The sequence below is a fragment of the Micropterus salmoides genome, unplaced genomic scaffold, assembly GCF_014851395.1.
Source record: "Micropterus salmoides isolate LMB-PRFRI ecotype aquatic unplaced genomic scaffold, ASM1485139v1 Ms_hic_scaffold_12, whole genome shotgun sequence".
NCBI lineage: Eukaryota > Metazoa > Chordata > Actinopteri > Centrarchiformes > Centrarchidae > Micropterus > Micropterus salmoides.
In genome coordinates this window covers 24,948,036-24,969,154 of record NW_024040263.1, presented here as the reverse complement: position 1 = coordinate 24,969,154, position 21,119 = coordinate 24,948,036, and the positions used below count along the sequence as shown (strand labels likewise).

At 40.3% G+C, this 21,119-nt stretch overlaps 2 protein-coding genes across 2 annotated transcripts in view; one reads left to right on the top strand and one right to left on the bottom strand.

Moving 5' to 3' along the window:
- Positions 1 to 1,408: 1,408 nt before the first annotated feature.
- inab (internexin neuronal intermediate filament protein, alpha b) lies at positions 1,409 to 6,209 on the bottom strand. Its single transcript, XM_038714200.1, has 3 exons — positions 5,071 to 6,209; positions 4,393 to 4,517; positions 1,409 to 4,246 (listed from the first exon to the last, which is right to left on the bottom strand). Exons 1-3 carry the CDS (start codon positions 6,115 to 6,117, stop codon positions 3,970 to 3,972), a joined length of 1,449 nt encoding a protein of 482 aa, XP_038570128.1. The 5' UTR covers positions 6,118 to 6,209; the 3' UTR covers positions 1,409 to 3,969.
- A 6,214-nt stretch (positions 6,210 to 12,423) lies between these two features.
- nt5c2b (5'-nucleotidase, cytosolic IIb) overlaps positions 12,424 to 21,119 on the top strand; it is a 33,063-nt gene continuing 24,367 nt past the window's right edge. The window contains exons 1-3 of the mRNA XM_038714198.1: positions 12,424 to 12,603; positions 14,193 to 14,312; positions 18,361 to 18,434. Of these exons, the coding sequence (XP_038570126.1) occupies positions 14,212 to 14,312; positions 18,361 to 18,434 (175 nt within the window). The 5' untranslated portion in view covers positions 12,424 to 12,603; positions 14,193 to 14,211. The remainder of the gene's footprint in view (positions 12,604 to 14,192; positions 14,313 to 18,360; positions 18,435 to 21,119) is intronic.

Genomic DNA, 21,119 nt, shown 5'->3' with positions numbered 1-21,119 from the left:
CTGATAGCGTTTAGCTGCTATAAATTTCAAATGAATCCCAGAGTTTCCTACGAGAGGCAACATCGCATGCATGGTAGCAGTAAGTTCTGTTTTTCATGTTTGTATAGCCTCAGCATTTTCACGTGTTTTCTGTGGTTATGAAGAATGGGCAGGGTGGCTAAGGTGAGACTTGAAATAGAAAGTTAAAGTATTCTTCAAGTTTGAAGCAAAAGGAGGGAGGGCTGTTTCATAACAGGGCTTTCACGGCGGCAGTTCACTGGGTGGCTCTCACCACACCTTTTACTCAGCAGCATTGCAGGGGTATAAATCTTTGAAGAACTGCAACCTGCGTCACGCATGCACACCCAGCACTAAGGCTGTCCCACGCAATCAGTGGGCTAGGGGAGATGGGCTAATCAGAGACAATCCACAAGGCCCAAGGTCTCAAGGTCTAGGACTGAAGGGGTGTTGGTAAGTGTGTTGAGCAGGAGCAGGGGTGCAAAGATCAACATACAGTACAGCAGCAGGTAATCCATCATGTATGCCTTTAATACACGTCTGCAGTGTGGCCCCGAGAAGCAAAAGAAAACAAATATCTCCAAGGAAGAGGTCAAGGTGACATTGCTTTCCAGTCTCTATTGGTCCAAAGCTATATTTACTTTAACAGATAAATCAAGGCACCACAATTATTTTCCTCAGGTTTCAAAACATGCTAGAGGAATAGTTACATTACAGTATTGGCATTCACAACCCTTAAAGGTTCACAGATACACTGGCTTTTACTTTAGCCACAGATGTGTATAGTTATATACATATATGTATAATGTCATCGTAGTAGGTACTACAGGTTGATCCGCTACAGAAGAATCATGTGCTCATATGCCTCTACAGAAACCTGTGTATATTCATTCATCCATCCTATTACATATCACTTCGGCTCATCATTAATCAGTGCTGGAGGAAGTATTCTGAAATTTTTCTTAAACAGAATAGGCAATACCACAACACCACCTTATATAATATTATGTATTATAATCTGAGTCTGCAAATAGTAACTATAGATATCAAATAAACAAAGTACAATATTTCCTCTGAAAAGTAATGGAGTAGAAATGTAAAGTAGCATAAAATCAAGCACATGTACCTCAAATGGTAGTTCAGTACAGCACTTCAGTAAATGTAAATGGTTAGTTACTTTCCACCACTCATTAATCCTCAGTTATCACCAATCAAATAAGTGTAGCGAGAGTCCAGGTAAGTTATTATAGCACCATTTATGGGATGCTAATGAATTGATGTGTTTTTAGATTTATCACACAGACTTTCAACGAGTACAAGATATTAGCTTTTCTACACTACACTACCCACTATGGAATCCTCAACTCAAAAGTGTGTGTCGCATGTAAAATAAACACGATGAAATCATGTGCAGCCTAAACAATGTCAAGTCTTTATTGATATGGTGTCATACAGCAATACATAAGCAGTAATAACAGTAAAGAGAATAGCATGTCAACTACATTCAATCCCTATGCTTTTATAGTCATGGTAGCTCTAATTAATGCTAATAATGATTAAACACCCCACTTAACAGAATCAAACGCATCACACACTTGGCCAGAAAAACAGTTGCTGGTGTTTTAAGGCATTTTAAATCCTACAGTATTTGCTCTATGACTAAATCTTGATTGTTGCTTTTGGATGGGTGATATTCTTTAGTTTCAGAAAATGTTTAATTTTTTCCCATGACGTGGTTTTGCGTGTGCACTTAGAAAAGTTTGGCAGTGCTGTAGACGTAGTAGACATTTTTTTCAGACACCAATGAAAACTCTTTTGGTATACAGTGCAAAGATAAAGGCCTGACATTTGCAACCATGAACCTTTCATCCATTGTTATAGCTGTATACTATAAAATGTTGTTTATATTTCTTGTAATTCTTGTGCATCTGAGATTTCCCTCTGCTTTTCACTGGAATTCAGTGATCCATTAAACAAAATGCCAAACTTTCAGGTTTGCTGTCCCCCAAAATAATTCCAGTTTTGATAGGCCACTGTGTAGAGATACAAACACACTTACTACAGTACTAAGGTACTTATCACAAGTAAGACAAGTAAAACAACAGGAACCTAATCCAGAACAGTCTGCCATACAATCAGTCATTTTTTGAATTTTCATTGTGAGTGCAGTTTGTCAGGGCATCAATTGCCATGACCAGCAGCAGCAGCGGAATAAGATAGCTGTGTAAAAGTTGGCAGTGCACACGCAGAAAAACAAGCTGTAAGTCTCTCATACTGAAGGGTTTCTAGCAGTGAGGTCATACTAAAACAGACTTTTTATCCAGTCATGGCTACAGTAAGAAAGAGAGAGGTCAAGTTGTTTCAAACAGAGCATGGTCTGGCAGCTTTTGACTGAATTTGTGATGTGTTTTGAGTGTCGATGGCATGGTTTTCCTCTGGCTTAGTGACATGTTATGGATTCAGCGGCGTAAATGTTTCTCCGAGCATCATCGACGACACATGAAATAGTGCTAAATGGATAGATCATACATACATACATCTTGTACATTTGTGCTAAAGCGTAACTTAAAGTTCAGTCTCTAATTGACTGGACTGTATCAGAAGAAATATTCTTCTTCCTTATTGTATTAGCTGCATTTTGCCTCATTTACGGCATCTTAGCATGATTTTCCAGTTTCCCTTTATCCTTTATAGCACATTGTGCAATCTTTTCATCATTACCAAAGTTTTGACATTCTTGTCCAAGTGCCTTAAAGAGGATCTTTCCTTTTTATCTTAATTGTATTAACAGCAGGGATCTGTAGCCTATCTAAGTCACATCCTACAGTAGGCCTATGCGCTAAAATATAGTGCATGTCTATTACAGTTATTAATGAGTGTGACGATGCTCAGCAAGGTAGATGGTGAAAAGGAAGGCATGAGCTGACCTTTTAACCGCAACCAACGGAATCATGTCGATTGAGAAATGGGATAATGGTTTCCATGCAAGCATGAGATCTACATACACCATGCAAATTATACACAATCAATACATTTGTTTTCATGTTTTCTTCAAGTCTCATTTAAACAGCTAAAGAAATACACTTTTCTAGAATGAAACTTCACCGGGAAGTTAAAAAAGGAGTCTGTGCTCGGCCAAGGATGTTCATCCTTTTCAACTCCATTTTTAGTAAACAGGCTCAAAACAATGGCTCAGCAAGACACAATCATATATTATTGTTTATTTTGCCAGGTTTCCTTACTTTGTGCTTCCTTACTAAACTGTCGTTATTATGCCAGGAATAATTGTATTTGTATCGTATAAGTGAATGCAGAAAGAGTAACCGATACTAGCTGACGTGTTTTGAATCTTTTGTCCTTTAAATGTTCACAGTAACACTCGCACACACATGCTTCCATTGGAATGTGTTGAGAGTTTCTCACAGCTTGTGGTAGAAGTGAATGACCAGTTATTATCTATTGTGTTTCAGTATCACATATCGACGTAACATTATCCCAAACTGTGAAAGACTGTTTAAGAATATTATATTTTGAAAGACCGTACTTCTGTAAGAGATGCTACCTAAGTGCTTTTTATTGTTCGATGTTGAGTGTGTGAAGGAGACAGAGAGAGAACAGATGTACTGTGGTTTTGTATAGAGTGATGGTTACAGTAGTTATAATGGATTTCCTTTGGGAATGCATGTGGGGGACACAGGGGACAAGGAAGAATAAACCCATGTAAAACAAACATCTAGCTCCTGCACTCTGCACACTTGTGGAAATCCAACACACAATAATTCAGATAGAAACCATGATATTCTTGCTATGCGTATAATGAGAACGCAAAGCAGAGCCATCATCTTAGATATCCACAAGTGCTTAAATAGAAAGCAAGAGGGTTTGTTTTAGGATGGGAAATGAGAAGAGGAATGGGTTTAAGAGAGGGTAACGAGAAGCTTAAGGGGTCAAAAGCAGGCTTACAGTAAGATCTTAGTTTTTCTGATTGGTGGGAATATCGCTGGGGTCTTGCTGCTTCTCCACCTTCTTGGTGGTGACCACTGTCTCCTCATAAACTTCACGCTGGGAGACCTTGCCTCCAGACCTGCTCTCCTGCTGCTGGTCCTCGTCCTTGCTCTCCTTCTTGCCCTTGCTGGAGCTGGTGTAAATACGGGACTGGTAGTTGTAACCTTGCCCAACACCTGAGCTCATGGAGCTGGGATAGGTAATCCCTGTCCCGATGCGAGTCTCCTCCCCCTCTAGCAGTTTTCTGCAGAGAGGATAATGGAGGGAAAGGATAGGCAATGAGGCAAAGGGGAGGAGATAGAGTGACATTTTTATCTTAGTGTTTAAATTCTGCTTCTCTCACTTTCATGTTATTACATATGGTTATTATAACTGCTAATGAGATTCTACCTGTAAGCTGCGATTTCAATATCCAGTGCCATCTTGACATTGAGCAGATCCTGGTACTCCCTCAGGTGACGAGCCATCTCGCTCTTAGTGGCCCTCAGCTCATTCTCCAGCTCTGCCATGCTGTCCTAAGGACAAATACAACAAGAAAACATTACAAGAAAAGTAGGCCAGGGTTTGAGATGGGTTTTTTTTTTAAGTAAGTGAGAAATTATAGTCTGTGACCACATTGCTTGCAGGGGAATAATAGCAGTGTCCTAACAAAGACCTCTGTCTCCTATTGTTAACCTCTGTGCCCCATGTGACTGGAAATTCGAGTCATTTATGAGTTGTTATGTTAGAAATGTTTGTCCTAAAAACATACTCCCATTCGGAAGCGCAGAATCAAAAACAACACTTGTGTGAAATTACTCATTTGGAGCAGTGGGCGTTGGCAGATGCAGCTGCTGAGCGCGCGGTCCCAGGGGAGTGACTTTCAGCACCACGGACAGAGCCCGACTGACACCAGCTGCTCCTAAAATGATCATTGCTCTGACATTCACTTCTTATGAGAAAAAACACTATCACTTTCAATGTAAATAAACTTTTATGAAGCTAAAAATAAATGGGTGAATTTCTTTTTGTCTATAACCCGTTTGATAAAAGGGGTAGTAACAAATTGTGAAGTTGTAGCCTACTAACCTGGTAGTTTCCTATCTCTGCATTGTGCCTGTCCTCCATCTCCCGGAGCTGCTTTTCCAGAGACTCGTTGGTTCCCCTCAGACTCTCTATCTCGATGGTCTTGGACTGCAGCTGCCTTCTGAACTCGTTAATTTCCTCCCTGCTGGCGCGGATGGCCTCATTACTCCGGGTAGCCTGCTCAGACAAGTCGGCGAACTTGGTCTTGTACCACTCCTCAGCAGACTGCAGGTTCTTTGACGCCATGGACTCGTACTGGCCTCGAATCTCTTTGAGGGCGGAGGTGAGATCCGGCTTGGACACCTCCATCTCCACAGACACCTGGGAAGCCTGGATCATGTCCATCAGCTCGGCCACCTCCTCCTCGTGCACCTTCCTCAGGAAGTTGATCTCGTCCAGCAGAGATTCCACCTTCTTCTCCAGGTCCAGGCGCACCATGGTGGCATCATCCACATCTTTCTTAAAAGCCTTGAGGATGGCTTCTGCCTCCTCCCGGGCACGGAACTCATCTTCGTATTTCCCCCTGAGCTTCTGGAGCTCGTCTTCAATACTATCCCTCTCCAGCATGAACTGGGACTTCTCCCCGTTCAGCTCTTCGAGCTGGGAGCGCAGTTCACGGATCTCTTGTTGGTAAAGCTCGGCCAAGCGGGACGGCTCGGTCTGCCGCTGGCGCAGGGTAGTGAGCTCCGTCTCCAGCACTTTGTTGTGCTGCTCCAAGTTGCGCACTTTCTCGATGAACATTGCAAAGCGGTCATTAAGACCCTGCATTTGTTCCTTCTCATTGGTGCGGATGATTTTGAACTCATTGTTGAGGACGTTGCTCTGTGTCAGGTCGAAGGTCTCCATTGGCATGGACGCGAAGGAGCGGCCGGACTTTCTACTATATGAGCCCAGAGATGGAACGTTGCTCCGGGATAGAGAGGAGGACCGGTAACCTCCCCGTGTGGAGACGTTCACCCCAGTCCGCGATGGAGAGGACGCATAACGGGGAGAATCCCCGAAAATCTTCCTATAGGAGGAGGAGGAAAAGACTTCAGATCCGTAGCTCATCTTGGCGTGAATGGAGACAGAGCAGAGCAATGGGCGCGTCTCCTTTATATAGGGGGCCAACCCAATCCCTAATTAATACCCGATGGCAACATCCGAACTCATTCGTTCCACATGCCTCAGCTGGTCCAGTGTATCTGCGAACCAATGCTGAATATTGTGCTCGAGAGGAATTTCCTTTGCACATAATTAGTCTGCTATTATTCTGATATCAGTTCAGATGTGACACTGTTATATGTGTGAAGCAGATGGATCTGTCAATTTTGGCGCAGTGGTGATGCCACAGTGCATAATCGCTTGTTGCAAATTTAGACACTTAAACACTTAAAACCAAGAAGTATTCAAATGTTTTTCCAGAAGCAGATCTTTAGCTTTTCAAATTAAGGCAACCTCCAGCTTATGCCCATTGTTTCTGTAGGTGAATATATATTGTGAAAATATATTGAAAACATTTGCTATATAATTCCATCCTAATTTCAAATTACCACCAGGTCTACACGTACGCATATATGACATTTAAGTAGAATTACGATGGTGCACTTACTTTCAAAACTTTTTTCTATTGTCTTAGTTGCAAGCTGAAAACTAACATGTTCTACTTTAGAAATGCTGAAAATTGTATTTGTGAGTTGCAGAACCGGAGTTTCACTTGTAACCTTTAGATTTGTGCACCTGCTGACCAGCATCAACAGAGTAGCTCCTAAATAAGGACATTACATTTGAAGATGAATTTGTTCATACAATAAGCTGCATCTAATATCCTCAGGTTGGCTTTGAGGTTGCTCTCAAAGGATTTAGACTTTAATCTTCAGGAAGAAAAAGTTTAAGATCTTAATGTATATTTGAAATTACCATCTGAACATAAATTAAAGTGATTTGATCATTCTTTGTTTTGTTCGGTGTATGATCTATTTAGTTTTATTTTCACTGATAGGCCTTTGCTGCCCTCTGCTGTGAAATTACAGCACACTGCCGCAGCACACATGCATATCAGATTATCGATTAGGACCACTTGATACTAAGTTGCTGTAAGGTTTACTACTACTGCTACAGGATGCTTCGACGAACTGATGATGGATCAGCTGATTTCCCCAACAAGGAAGCATGCAAAACACTACCATGGAGCCTCAACAATCTAGATTAACACAGGTATCAAACCTGATTGTGGTTTTCTCACCTTTATCAGGTGCCATTTTCATTCCGGCCGAGAAGAGGTCATTGCTATCAGAGCTGCAAGCTGAAAGACACAATAAATTTATGCAGAATATTCAAACCTGATGTACTGAGTGCCCTACAAGTGTCCTGGAGAAATCTGTGCTAATATTAAACAATGTTGTAAAAACTGTGAAACAACATGAGGCTCTGCAAGCCAAAGTAAATCATGATGTGGCAGTGGAGGCACATAACACTGTCAATGGAAAAGCTTTTATTCATATTGATTTATATATGTTTAATGCATTTCTGACTTGTGTTTCGGGGAAGAACTGTATGATTCTCCTCAGATGTTGGTCTTGGTCAAATCAAATGAGGATATGCAGTGGCGGCCTTAAGCATGTGGGGGCCCCTTTGAAGAGCTATGGGGCCAACTTAAATGAATTATTTGCAATTACAGCATCATTGACAGAACAACACAGAAATAATCAAACAATGCCCTTAACTGAAAACTGAAACAATGACATTCGATGTATTAGAATATTCTATCAGAAAGTAAGCCAGAGAAATACAGCGGAGAATGAAAAGTGTGCCAACCAGCCACACCCTTACGAAATGGAACAATAGCATTACTATAGTATACTATAAGAATTGTATAGTATCCTATAGTAAGTAGTGTTATGTAGTATTCTTCTGTATTGCTATTTTATTAGCTGCCCTGTAATATTATAATAGCAGCCTAATACTATGTATCTAGATCTTTGTAGCATTCCTATATTATTTTAGTATAACCATATATTATAGTGTTTCTGTTTGAACACACTACAGAACATAGTTATACTATGATAATGTTATGGGGCATGTACAGTTTTACTATAGCAACTTTCTATAGTGTATCCAAAAACATATATAGAAAACACTATCATATCTGTAAAGATGGTAAGTGCCTGAAAACCCATAGTAATACTAAATCATGTTGTAAAATAAACACACAATTTATGGCACAAAGATTTGTTGTTGTTTTTTGTTGTTCTCTTTCCCTCCGTGTGCTATTGTGCTCCTCATCAAGAGAGACCCACATTCTGCTTCTGTATACATGTTTTGTGTAGGCCCATTCTTTTACTCAGTACTTTTCAAATATTAGTGTAAGACCTGTAGGCTTCTCCTGTAACCACAAACACACACACACACACACACTAATATTCAGTTGGTGCACATTTGGTGAATTGTATTATCTGGTTCACTATTATGACTGACAGTAAATAAGATACTTGGATTACTACAATAAGATACTTTCATTACTACATAATGTTGCATTTCACCCTAGGGTGTTCCAACTAACCCAGACAGGTGAATTGTAACATTTTAAACTCCTTGTGTTTGAGACTAAAACATAATTTTCTGGCTGTGTAACAGTGGTTACATTATTTAATAGCAGACACATCAATAATTATCACGCTAAATGTCAAATCATTATTTATTTCAAGTTTAAATGCTCATTTTTACTCCTGAGTGAAAGTTGAAGAAACCAGATGGTTAGTTGTGGTTTTAAAGTATTCTTTATGGTCAGAACAAACACTTGATGCCAAACAGTGGATCACTTCAAAAATCTGGGGTAGAACATTAATAACAATTTTGATAAAATCTTTTTTCAACAAACACGCAAGAGTAAAATAAGTCAAATGTTTTTTCAGTCCATTTTACTCAACAAAATAAATATCTTAATAGAAAAAATAACTGCTAATTTGTCTTATTCAAATGAATTAAATCAAACATTTATTGAACATTAATATTGCAGAAAACATTTCAGACATTTCAACTGTCACTGTTAAAAGAGAGTCCAGCCTGCAGTGTAGTTAATACACATCATGGATAAACAACTGTAGAGTAATATTAGGCTTCAAGTTAAAGGAAAGTTTTTATTCTCTCTCTCTCTCTGCCTGGTTTTAGGGGTACTGAGGAGGTTGCGGCACCACTGTCGTGCAGACTGTCCCTGTCTCTGCAAAATGAGTGAAATAAGTAAGTCTAGTTATTTTAAAAGTGTGTGAATGTTTTTCTTTTTTCGGGGTATATAAAACATTGTTTTACTTACAGTGACATCAATAGGTATTTGGACTGACACAGTTTCTATAGTTTTACCTCTGTACTCAGGGTGTATCTGATATGAAACCATGACTGAGGTCAATGTACAGACTTTTAGCTTTAAGGGTGTTTGAGGTTGTTCAAATTAATATGGTAAACAGACTCATAGCCCTTTTAACAGCCACTATAATTTTAGAACAGTTTGGCAGGACAATGGCAATATGTGAACAGCTGTAAATGAAAGCTGAAAGTCACCACCTCCAAGCCATTGTTTCTTTTAAGACACACACAATGTATCATTGTCCAAATACTCATGGGTTGCACTGTAACTATGTACATTTACTCAAGTACTGTTTATAAGTAAAATTGTACCTACCTGTCTCCTCCACAACATTTCAGAGAGTAATGTTGTACTCTTTCCTCTAATATCAGCTATAGGATAAACTCATGATATACAATACATTGTTAAAGAGAAAACTGTAAAGGAAAGAGTTCTGGCCATTATTTTTTGCAGGTTTGTGTGTGTGTGTATGTGGTCATTGTAGCTACAGATGGTAGGTATGTGTGTATGTGTGAGACTCGGCTCAAAAGTCTCTCTTAATTGAAAATACTAAGAACACAATACAGAACATCGTAGGCGTAACTTGGCCAGAAACATTTGTGCCATGACCCTCTGGATTCAACAAGCATCGGCATCGTTCCGATCACCTTGGGAAGCCCAGCTTTACTCACCTTTATTACGAGTTGGTCACTTTGAGCTGAGTGGAGGTGAGGTCAAAACCCCACAGGTGGGTGGGTTGAATACCCCCCAGGTTTTGCTCCACACGTAACCTGGTCCCCCCAAATGTAAATCACAAGCCCCACAGACAGCATGTAACAGCATGTTGAGCACCCTTATCGGTCTATTACAGCTAACGAGTATCTTGGCATCCAGGATGTGGGGTGTCAGTGATGGTCATTAAATACTGTCCAGACCCCTCAGCTTTAATTCACCTGAAGAGTGGACAACCAGCAAGGTTCAGGAACAGCGTGAATACAGAGTGCACTCTCAGGCCAGCTATCAAGCTCCAGTTACACATGCAGTCAGCCATGTCCAGCCAGCCATGCCACTGGTGATGTCACAGCCAGTACAGCCCTCTCAGGTGTCTGTCCACCAGCGTCCACCACTCAGCTCACGCGGTGAATGAGCCCCGTCCATCACGCACCAGCTGCAGTTTCTCAACCTACTGTTGGATGTGAATTTCCTCCCGGCCCAGGACCCACAGGAGAACGAGCTGAATCCAGCTGTGATGAAGTGGACATGATGAACCATGTGAATGCTGCCCCTGACTTACAGACTGACATAGACTCCAATCCAGTCAGTTTTCCAGTTGACTCTGAAGAGACAAATACTTCACAGCCCACAGTCAGACTTACCCAAACTTAACTCTGACCAAGTTACTGTTCGAGGTACAGTAACCACAAGGGCAGGCAGAGTGGTCAGGTCAGTCAACCGGCTCATTCAGAATATGGTACAGAAACCTATCACACGGGGTCTGTAGCTAAGATAGCTTTAAAGTCACTTCTTTGTGTGCTTTTTGTTTATTTGAAATGTTTTACACGCATCAGACAAGTAATGAGATCCAAGTGTCATGGCTTGTTGGCTGCACCTTAATGTTCGTCAAGGGTTAGAGGCCTGATCAACCATCTTAACACCTTTTAATCTGTTTAACTGAATTCAAAGATGAGATCTTTGCGGTAAGTGGATCAAAAAGACAAAGGTCTGTTGTCTCACTATAGATCATTAGTGTTAAAGTGCTACTTTTGTGTAGAAAGTGAATCTGTTGAAATTCAGCAGGGGTGAATGTAACAGATTAAATCAGACATAGTTTATTAGTTCCATCCAGTCATTCCTATTTATTATTATTTGTTCTATTGGGTCTGCATCTGCATCTCCAACCTGTGTCATCTGGGGTTTATGTATGTGTGTGTGTGTGTGTGTGTGTGTGTGTGTGTGTGTGTGTGTGTGTGTGTGTGTGTGTGTGTGTGTGTGTGACATGGGTCAAAACTCTTTCCAACTGACAGAGAGAGAGATATTACCAGATCAACACCAAAGACCTGTGACCCAGTACTGCATCCTGCTTCTTCATTGAAAACGACAAGAACACAACACATCATAGGCGTAACAACATCAGCAATCTAATAATGTCATAATATATCAGTCACAGGGACATTTCTTTCTGCAGAACAAGTAGCCAACTTTCACTTTTGATACCAAGTATATTTTGCTGAAGATTACTTACTTTTACTTAAGTAGGATTTTGAATGCAGGTCCTTATCATTAGGTCCTATCATTATAGTATTATATATATATATCTTTACACTGTTGTAATGCTAAGGATTTCAGTATTTGTTCCACCACTGATGGTATCCATCACAAAGTACTGTGCAGTCAGATGTAGGCTACCTGCACCTGTACAGTTGTGACTAAACAGTCAGCAAACATAAGATAACCAATGTTTACTTTGTTTGTGCACTTTTCCCACACAATAGACCTGTCCTGGCAGCCAGTATTTTAAAGCACTAAAAACAAAAAGTAAATACATGTCAGTAATGTAACAGTTTTTCAACGTGAGTAGATCGCTGGCTTTCCACTGCTGCAGGCCAGCTCCAAGCAAATTAAATCTCGCAACAAGACAAACTGATGCAATTCAAAGGTGCCTCTCTGCACCTTGACGCACTCGCCTGATAACAGATGACCGTGGTGTTACGTGTCCGCGTCAAGATTACAGACAGTCCCGCCTCCTCTTGATAGACAGGATCAAACACCGCCCCCTGAATGTCTCATAACAACAGCTGGCAGCAGGGAGGGAGAGAGAGAGAGAGAGAGAGAGAGAGCAGGGAGAGAGCAGGGAGAGAGAGAGAGAGAAAGAGAGAGCAGGGAGAGAGAGGAGAGAGAGAGAGGAGAGAGAGAGAGAGAGAGAGAGGAGAGAGAGAGGGAGAGAGAGAGAGAGAGAGAGAGAGAGCAGGGAGAGAGGCAGGGAGAGAGAGAGAGAGAGAGAGAGCAGGGAGAGAGAGAGAGAGAGAGAGAGCAGGGAGAGAGCAGGGAGAGCAGCAGCCGCACACTCATCTGCCGCCTGGCTCCGTGTAGACATCTAAGCTTTGACTGCTGCTCTCTGTAAGAAAATACACGTAACGACTTCTCCGACGTTCACACAGCCCAAGGCGCATGCTCAGACTAACTGACGGTGCAGTGTTTTATTCAGGAAATCAGAGGTGAGTACAGCAAATGCCAGCCACAGCTAAACGCAGTGAAATCTGCGCCTGTACTTTGTGGCTTTTTTTTATTTTTTATTTTCGCATCAAAGCCAGCTAACGGGTTAGCTTTGCCCGAATCACTTTTGGCCGCCCTTCTCATCAATGTCAAACAGAAAGAGCAGAGCAGAGTCTGTTTGAGCGGACTGTTAGCTAGCTTTCACAGTCCAGCACAAAGCGGGACGTTTGGTAACGTTAGGGGGGTTTCTTTGCTGTTAGCTTGTAAAGATACTTTTACAGTACCTTAAGCTAATCTCTTAGCGCTCGTATCGGGTTTCCTTGACCAGCCCTTTATGTTTATACAGCCGAAGATGACGCTTTAACATAAACTACAGCCTGAAATCAGTGACAGTTATCGTTAGCGCAGTATTGTTGAGGTACACGTCGACTCACTCTCTCAAGACTGTCCTGACGCAACAAAGCCTGTTACAAGTTATGTTCAGCCCTTTTCTTCCTCAGTTGTTGTTGTTGTTGTTGTTGTTGTTGTAGTGCAAGTTTCCCTATTGTTTGGCTGTGAATCTTTCCAAGCCAGAGCACCCCTCAGACCCCAGTGGACCCAGTTCACCGACACCTTGTCCCCCGGTGAAGGCATCTGCTAAATAAACATGCATAAGAGTGACTGAAAATAGGTCTACATGGTATTCTTATCGAAAGGGAATTAAAAAAACAAACACAGTGAAGCTTTTGTCTTGACATGTTTTGACACGGTGTTAGTGGCCCTGTTGACAGTCCTTCTTTCTGCCTCTGCATGCGAATGTCATTTGCATTTGTGGTGGCACCAAGAACAAGAAAGTCTCTGCCTTTCCTTCCTGCAGACCAGCCTCTCCGCTGACAGTAGAAGAACGATTAGTGTCAGCACGGGAGAAGAAAAACCCCACTGGCCATTAAAAAGACAAGGCCTAACAATCCACTAAGGCAGACATTCATGAGATTTTCCCCATATTCACCGATTGGCTCATATGGTTGTTTTTCTTGTTTGGCCTCTTAAGCTCGTTTGTGTGTGGCCCCATGCAACAACCAAACAAAGATTTAATTATATGCTCTGTAACTATAGCCTAGTAGTGACCCCGTGTTAAACTGGTTTAATGGTTTTTGTCTTGCTTTTGACATAGTTCTTTGACTTGCGAGGCTGTATTGCCATAACATGGTACATTACATACTAGTTTGGATCCTCATTATGAACACACTGGTCTAACCTTGATGCCCACCCCGCTCCCCCGCCTCATCCTCTACTCCCTCTGATTGTAGTTTCAGAACACCATGGGAAAATCCCTGCTTTAGATTTATGAAGATGATTAAACTGTTCTCTAAACTGGATCTGTTCTGTTGCATACATTTTGAATTTCCTTGCTGTCAAAGCTGAGCACAGCAAACACAACCTCTTTTAAGTTATTAAACACTCATACTGCTGTTTCTTTTTGTTTAATGAAGAACACTAAATTTCAGTTTTCTTCAGGGATAGCATCGGGTTGTCTTTGTGTTTGACCTTACATTTTCAAATTGAGCCCCTCAGTATGTGTTACTTTGGACTTCTTTCTACTTCTCCACAGACACTGAAAAGTTTTAAAGATGACAACTTCATGGAGTGATAGACTGCAGAACTATGCAGACTTGCCTGCCAACATGGACGGCCTGACAATGAAAAAATACAGAAGAGAGCCATACCACAGGTAAGAAACGTGTTGAGGTACAGGTGCATTTCTAAGTATCTGAAACTACATCCAGATGGGATACTTGAGCATTTTTGTTTACACAAATTGAGCAGCCAGACAAAAGAATTTCCCTTCTGTTGTGTCGTAAACATGAATTACAGTGAAATGCAACTACTGGGGTGGGTAAAAAAAAAAACCTTGATATTAAGGAAGGAATTACAGTCAGTCAGCCCATACACAAGCAGGCCATATTTCAAAAAGGTGAATTTGTAATAACAAGAAATGGATATATTTTTTTGGAACAATTACAAAAATCTCCAAATAAACTGCATCAACAGCAGGAATAGTTTTTTGGAAATCAAAACTTGGTTTGGCAGACTCAAACAAAATAGCTAGCATCAAACTGCCATGTAAGTGAATCTGAATATTTTCTTCTGAACTTTCATACATCCTCTACACTGTTACTTTTTATAGTCATTATAACTGAGTGAAATGTCACTGACCAACCAGATCACTGTGAAAATAATATTTAGCATTACAGGCTTTTACAATAGCCCAAACATTATAGAAAGTTTCTCTTCCAAAGGCATTTTTATTTTATACATTTTTGTATTAGTAATTAATATTATTGCTATTATTTCTGAATTGATTTGTCACTTAAGTTTGTGAACTTGAATTGGGATATAAATAGGTTTTGCTGGCTGAGATTTCATGTCCAATCGATTGTTTCTTGGGTGTGCTTTTCTGTCTGTTAAGCAAAATATACACCCTTCTTTCTGTAGACAGGAAACACCCTGTAATCACACTGGCTGAAAGGCTGATGTAAGGAGGCATTTTCTCCTTGTCAGAGTAATAAAACTTGTGTTGCTGTTCAATCTTTAACTCTGCCTGAGACGTGCGTGTCCACTGGGCACTGCTGTTCTTTTGCAGCCTTATATAATAAGCAATGCTCACAGGGCTTATGAAACTGCCACTCATCTGTTAGCTCTGTGTTTGCTGTGCTGACATAAGTCACCCAGTCCATGATCCTCCCAACCCCCCAATCCTTTCCAGACACACTCACGCATACAATCAGACGTGCAAAGATAACAAAGATGGTATTGAGCTCACTAAACAGTATACTTGTGACGGCAGATCTGTTTAATTAAATTTACCATGGCTGCTTGGTCTCTTTAATCATGTTGTTTTTTTTAATGTAAGAGACCATTGAAGGTGACCTTTGGTTTGTCTCACAGACAGAGAAAGACAATTCCTTCAAAGTAAGAGCTCAGCTGAAGCAGTGCAGTCTGATAGTGAGCTGCGTGTCACATAGCAGAGGGCTGAAGACTCTGCCCAGCACAGATAAACTTTCTATCACACTGACTCCAATCACTGTCTTTGTGAGATTAGAGAGCATTGGAAAAAGTCTGGCCGATTGTCACACAGCTGTGCTCAGATGGAGTAAAAGTTTTGAAGGGATTCTGTCGTAGATGTGGTGTTGCCCTTGTGGGCTATTTAAAGGCAGTAGTTTTATCAGCAGGACCAAAGCTGAGGCTGAATCAGGTAATGACGTCACTCCCACCCACTGCCAGTATGGGTGTGCTTAGGAGAGGCACGACCTTACTTAAGTTATCATTATGGATGTCCTTTACTACTCCTCCCACAGGCATGGAGCAGGAGGTCACATATAAAATGATAACGGCACAGTGAAATAGAAGAGCTTGAAAACTGGGAAAGGCTTGTGTTCACTCAGTGCTGAGAAACACACAATGTAATGTAGTGCATTTGTTTTGATTGGTCAGGAGGACCTCTGCTTTGGACAGGTCTACATTATATGGAAGCTGAATAAGGCCAAATAATCTAAGCAATTGAATACCTACATAAATAACCAGTGCTAAATACCTAATGTTGAAGTGCACACACCGCTGAAATGAAAGCATTGAAATATTTTAATATTCAAGTTTTGCTATTTGAAAAACTAGATTTTTCCGAATTCATGAGTTCAAATGTTTTGGGTTTAAAGTCTTTATTTTCATGGATCATAGGACTGACAGAACATAATATCATTTCTGGCTCAGGCTTGATTGCTTATCCTCACTAGTTTCAAAGTTTTGAAATTTTCATTTTAAATTTTGGCTCACTCCAAATTTTTTAATTTCTTTTTCATACATTTTTATTTCAAAATTACTAATGAATTTGAATTTGAGCATTTTGAACATTTTTTGAATATCGAACACAATTTTTTTTATTTACTAGTGATTAAATGTCACAATCATGTTTTCAGTTGCCTGTTTTTGCTTCCCTACATCCATAAAAAAAATAGAAAAAAATCTGCTTCTTCTCAGAAACAAGTCAAGTTATTGTGCAAATGTTTAGATTGAATCAGATCTCAGTATGGTAAGCAGCTGTTGCTTGGGGCCGGGGCTTGCTTGATTCTACCTGACTTGTGATTGTTCTGGATATCTTTGAGGGCCCACAAACATCATGCACAACAACAACCCTGACTGACACACAACAACAGAGAATGACGGGGAATGGCCACAATCATTTTTGCAACAAGTCAGAAAATTTCTGAATGGCAAGAAAGCAAAGCGGGGGGGGCGGGGGGTATTGTTTGTGGGCCAGAGCTGCCCATGAGAGCAGGTCGGACTAACTGAGAGTCAAACTGAGGTTTAATTTCGCACAGAATGCATCGCCAGTCGTCTACTGGACTAAGATCTAAATGGCAACTTGTTCACTATGGATCTGCTGCCAGGTATTTCACAACTGATTGAAGAGATTGGTGAAGATGAAGGTCATTATTTAATGGCAAGAAACCTAGGCTGTCAGTCAGTTTCGAGCTTGTGTATCAGATTATTGTGCTAGTTAACAGTGATGTTACCTTGTTTTTGCTTCAGTGTGACATTTTTGTTCTCCCTTTTTAGCTCATTTACATCTTATTTCTAGCATGACTAACTATTGACTGGTGTGGAAATATCTAGGAACACAGCTACAGACACAGATGTTGAAGATAAGCTATGTATTGTGCCACCAGTTATGTTGATGTAAATAATAGTGATATTAAGTACGCTTGTGATATTCAGCGTTTCACTGTACTTTGTTCCAGTTTTTTCAGATATTGTCAAAACTGATAATTTAGCTTTTCCTAAGCTAAGTTTGCAAGTCACTAAGAAGTACCACCAACATTGTAACAGATCTAAAATAATATACTTCACAAAGCAAACAGTCAATCTGCAACTTCCAGCAATGAATGTGTAGAATGACGTGTATTAATAGTCATCATGGCTATTGCGATCATGGTTATCATTGTGTTGTTTCTTTAAATTTGCCCTATATTGTTTCATTAAGTGCGGGACTAAATTTAACTTTGCTATCTTTCTTTAATGGATGCTGAAAACTTTAGAATTCTTGCAATGTAATGCCACACAATTGATTTATTATTTTAAGTACAAATGTCACATAATGAAAACATAGGTGAAAAACAAACCTTTGATGTTATTGTTGCCAGATAATTAAATCTGCTTAACGTGGAACCCTGTTGGGTTCATGCGGGTTCAACTTGTGACACAGTAAGACATGAATGTCACTGTTATTGTTATTAGCCGAAAAGTGACGAGAGGCTGACTTGGATACATTTTTGATATAAGCAGCACATAATGTCAACACTAATAATAATAGTTATGAATGCAAATGACACATAGCTTGAGGGCTATTTTAATGTCAGAATGTCTATAATCTCCCTGTGTCCACTCACTGACAGAAGTATATGCAGTAACAATATAGGATCATCAAATTGCTTAATCCCACTAATACTTGAAGTACTGAACATGTGCACATTTCCTTGTGTAATTAACTTATTGTGTTGTAGCAGTGTTTTTGGTACATTTTCACACTACCAGCTTTTTTAAAGTACTGAATAGACCCACTATATCCCACAATCTGGGTTATAGTAGGTCTATTCATTTGGTGAAACAGCTCAAATAAATATATTCTGCAGAGCACAGTGCAGCCTGCCAGAATAAATGCTAATCTTATTATTGAATATTGCATTGCAACTGAAACATTTTCTCAACTTTTTTTTCTCTAGAGTGTTTGTCAACAGAAGCTTGGCAATGGAGAAGATAAAGTGCTTTGGCTTTGATATGGATTACACTTTAGCAGGTAAGTTGAATACAAACTCACCTCACTAATCACCAGTATCGAAGCAGTTGCTTTATGATTTAGTTGATCTTTTTTGAAAATTTTGACTTGGAAAAAGTACAAATCATTTGCTGGTTACTGCCTCTTAACAATGAGGATTTAATTTTTTTTTCTTCTTTTGTCACTTCCTTGTTGTTAATTGAATTTTAAAGTGAAAATAGACAAATACATTAATTGGTAGTTAACAACAATCATTTGTTCCAGCCGCGCACACGGTACTACTACTACTACTACTACTTTTAAATGTTCAGTATGCGGCCCCACTTGGCTAGAGGGTTGCATAGAAATCCTCAGTTTACATACGTTGTCCTTCCTGTTGTCATATTAATAATGAAGACTAGTACAAATAAGCAAGTGTCACTTGTTAGTCCAGCCCAACAAAAACGTTAAGAGACAGTAAATGCATCCACTGAAGTCAATCAAAAAATATGCATTGATCAAAAAGAGAAGAAAATAACATTTTATTAATACCTGGGTAGATTTGTATTTTGACAGAGTATGTATTTTCTGATTACCTTTTGAATCTGAAAAAAAATCCATAGTTGTTGAAAAAGGTATATAGTGTCCTGACTTTTCAACTCTGGCTACCCTACCATCCCCCCAGGCCTGCAGCTTGTTGTCTACAAAATATTATTTAGGTCAATGCCAGTGACACATCAAGCACAATATAACACTTTGATAACAAAATGCTAAGCATAGCTCTCTGGTACACAAAGTGGATTGCATGGAGATGCTCTTTTTCCTACTGACCAGTAACTGGGCCAAATATATCCAGATTTTTCATGCTACTTTGTTCTGTGACTCAGATCCAGTTTTTGGTCTCTCCATTTCTAAAAATAAATCCTCCCTGACTTTGAAAAGCAGGTCGCGTTTGTTTGTTGAGTTCACCACTGATGGCTCCCTTGAGAACGGGGATCACTCGTAGTCCCTGTCTGGCTCTGTACCTCTATCCCTGTTCAAAATGCAGAAGATTTCACAGACGCTCAGCTGTTGACATGACTCTGTTTATGGGCGCTCATAACCAAGTGTTAATGTTTGCTTGAAGCTAGCTATCATGTATCTTTGGATGGTGTTCAGGTTTTGACCACAGAAATACTTTATCATCTCCAGGGAGCTGGTTGTGTCACAGAGTGGCTGCTGCTTCGTCACAGCCCCCTGCACTGACTTCAGGATTTGTTTTTAGGGGGAGTTCAGACGTGCAAAGTGTGCTTTTAAAAAAATCCTTAGCACTTAATTTCTGTATGAAACTGTAACTATTAAATGTTCACAGTATGGCAATGTGCCGAAAACCAATTTGATGATTGTGTATATCCTGAAAAGTTGTTTGAGGCATGAGAAAAATGTTGGCAGTGCTCATACCTCGTATGTAATAGTTAAACTAACGGATGTTTAAACCTCCAAAGCCACCATATTAACTGGTAGCAATGTGTTTTATTCCAACCAGCAATGATTGGTTTGCCAGAGCTGAAGAAGGGAAGCAACTGTAACGACCATAGCAACTCAGTATGGCAGAGCCGATATGTCACAAGCTTGTGTCCACAGAGTTGCATAACTACTGTTGCTGTCAGAAGGGGGAGACAAAAGTTCTGCACAGTAGATTTAAGTAAAAGTTTCTCAGTTCTTTGATGTTTACTTTTAAAGTAGTCATGATAGAAACATGCTGATGCACATGTCCTGATGCAGGTAAATATTCTACATGCTAGTGCCTTATCTGTTGTTTTTCTACAGCACGGTTGGGTAATATGATTATATACACTGCTCAGCCACAACATTATGACCCCCCCTTGCCTAATATTGTGTAGATCCTCTTTTTGCTGCCAAAACAGCCCTGAACTGGCATGGATTCCACTAGACCTCTGAAGGTGTGCTGTGGTATCTGGCACCAAGACATAATTCCCCAGATCTCAATCCAATCGGGTATCTGTGGGATGTGCTGAACAAACAAGTCCAATTCATGGAGGCAACTTACAGGACTTAAAGGATCTGCTAACGTCTTGGTGCCAGATACCACAGTACACCTTCAGAGGTCTAATGGAGTCCATGCCTCGACAGGTCAGGACTGTTTTGCTGGCAAATGGGGGACCTACACAAGGTAAAGCATGAGATCATAATGTTGTGGCTGACCAGTGTATATACAAGACAATACATAAACCGTTTAGTAAGAGTTTAAAAGTCAAAAATTATACTTGTGCAAAATATCAGTAAAATCCTTTAAAGCCGCTGAAAACTTAAATATCCTTAATAATTCAATTCAATTCAATTCAATTTTATTTATATAGCGCCAAATCACAACAACAGTTATCTCACAGCGCTTTTCATAAAAGAGCAGGTCTAGACCGTACTCTGTGATGATATTTACAGAAGCCCAACAGTTCCCACCAAGAGCAAGCACTAGGCGACAGAGGCAAGGAAAAACTTCCTTTTAAGAGGCAGAAACCTCGAGCAGAACCATGGCTCAGGGTGGGCGGCCATCTGCCTCGACCGGTTGGGGTGAGAGAGAGAGAGAGAGAGAAAGAGAGAGAAAGAGAGTGAAAGAGAGAGAGAGAGAGAAAGAGAGAGAGAGAGAGAGAGAGGGATGTAAGGAGAGAGAGAGGGGAGGGAGGCAGCCTACACAATATACACACAGAGGTACAGACAGCGAAGGTA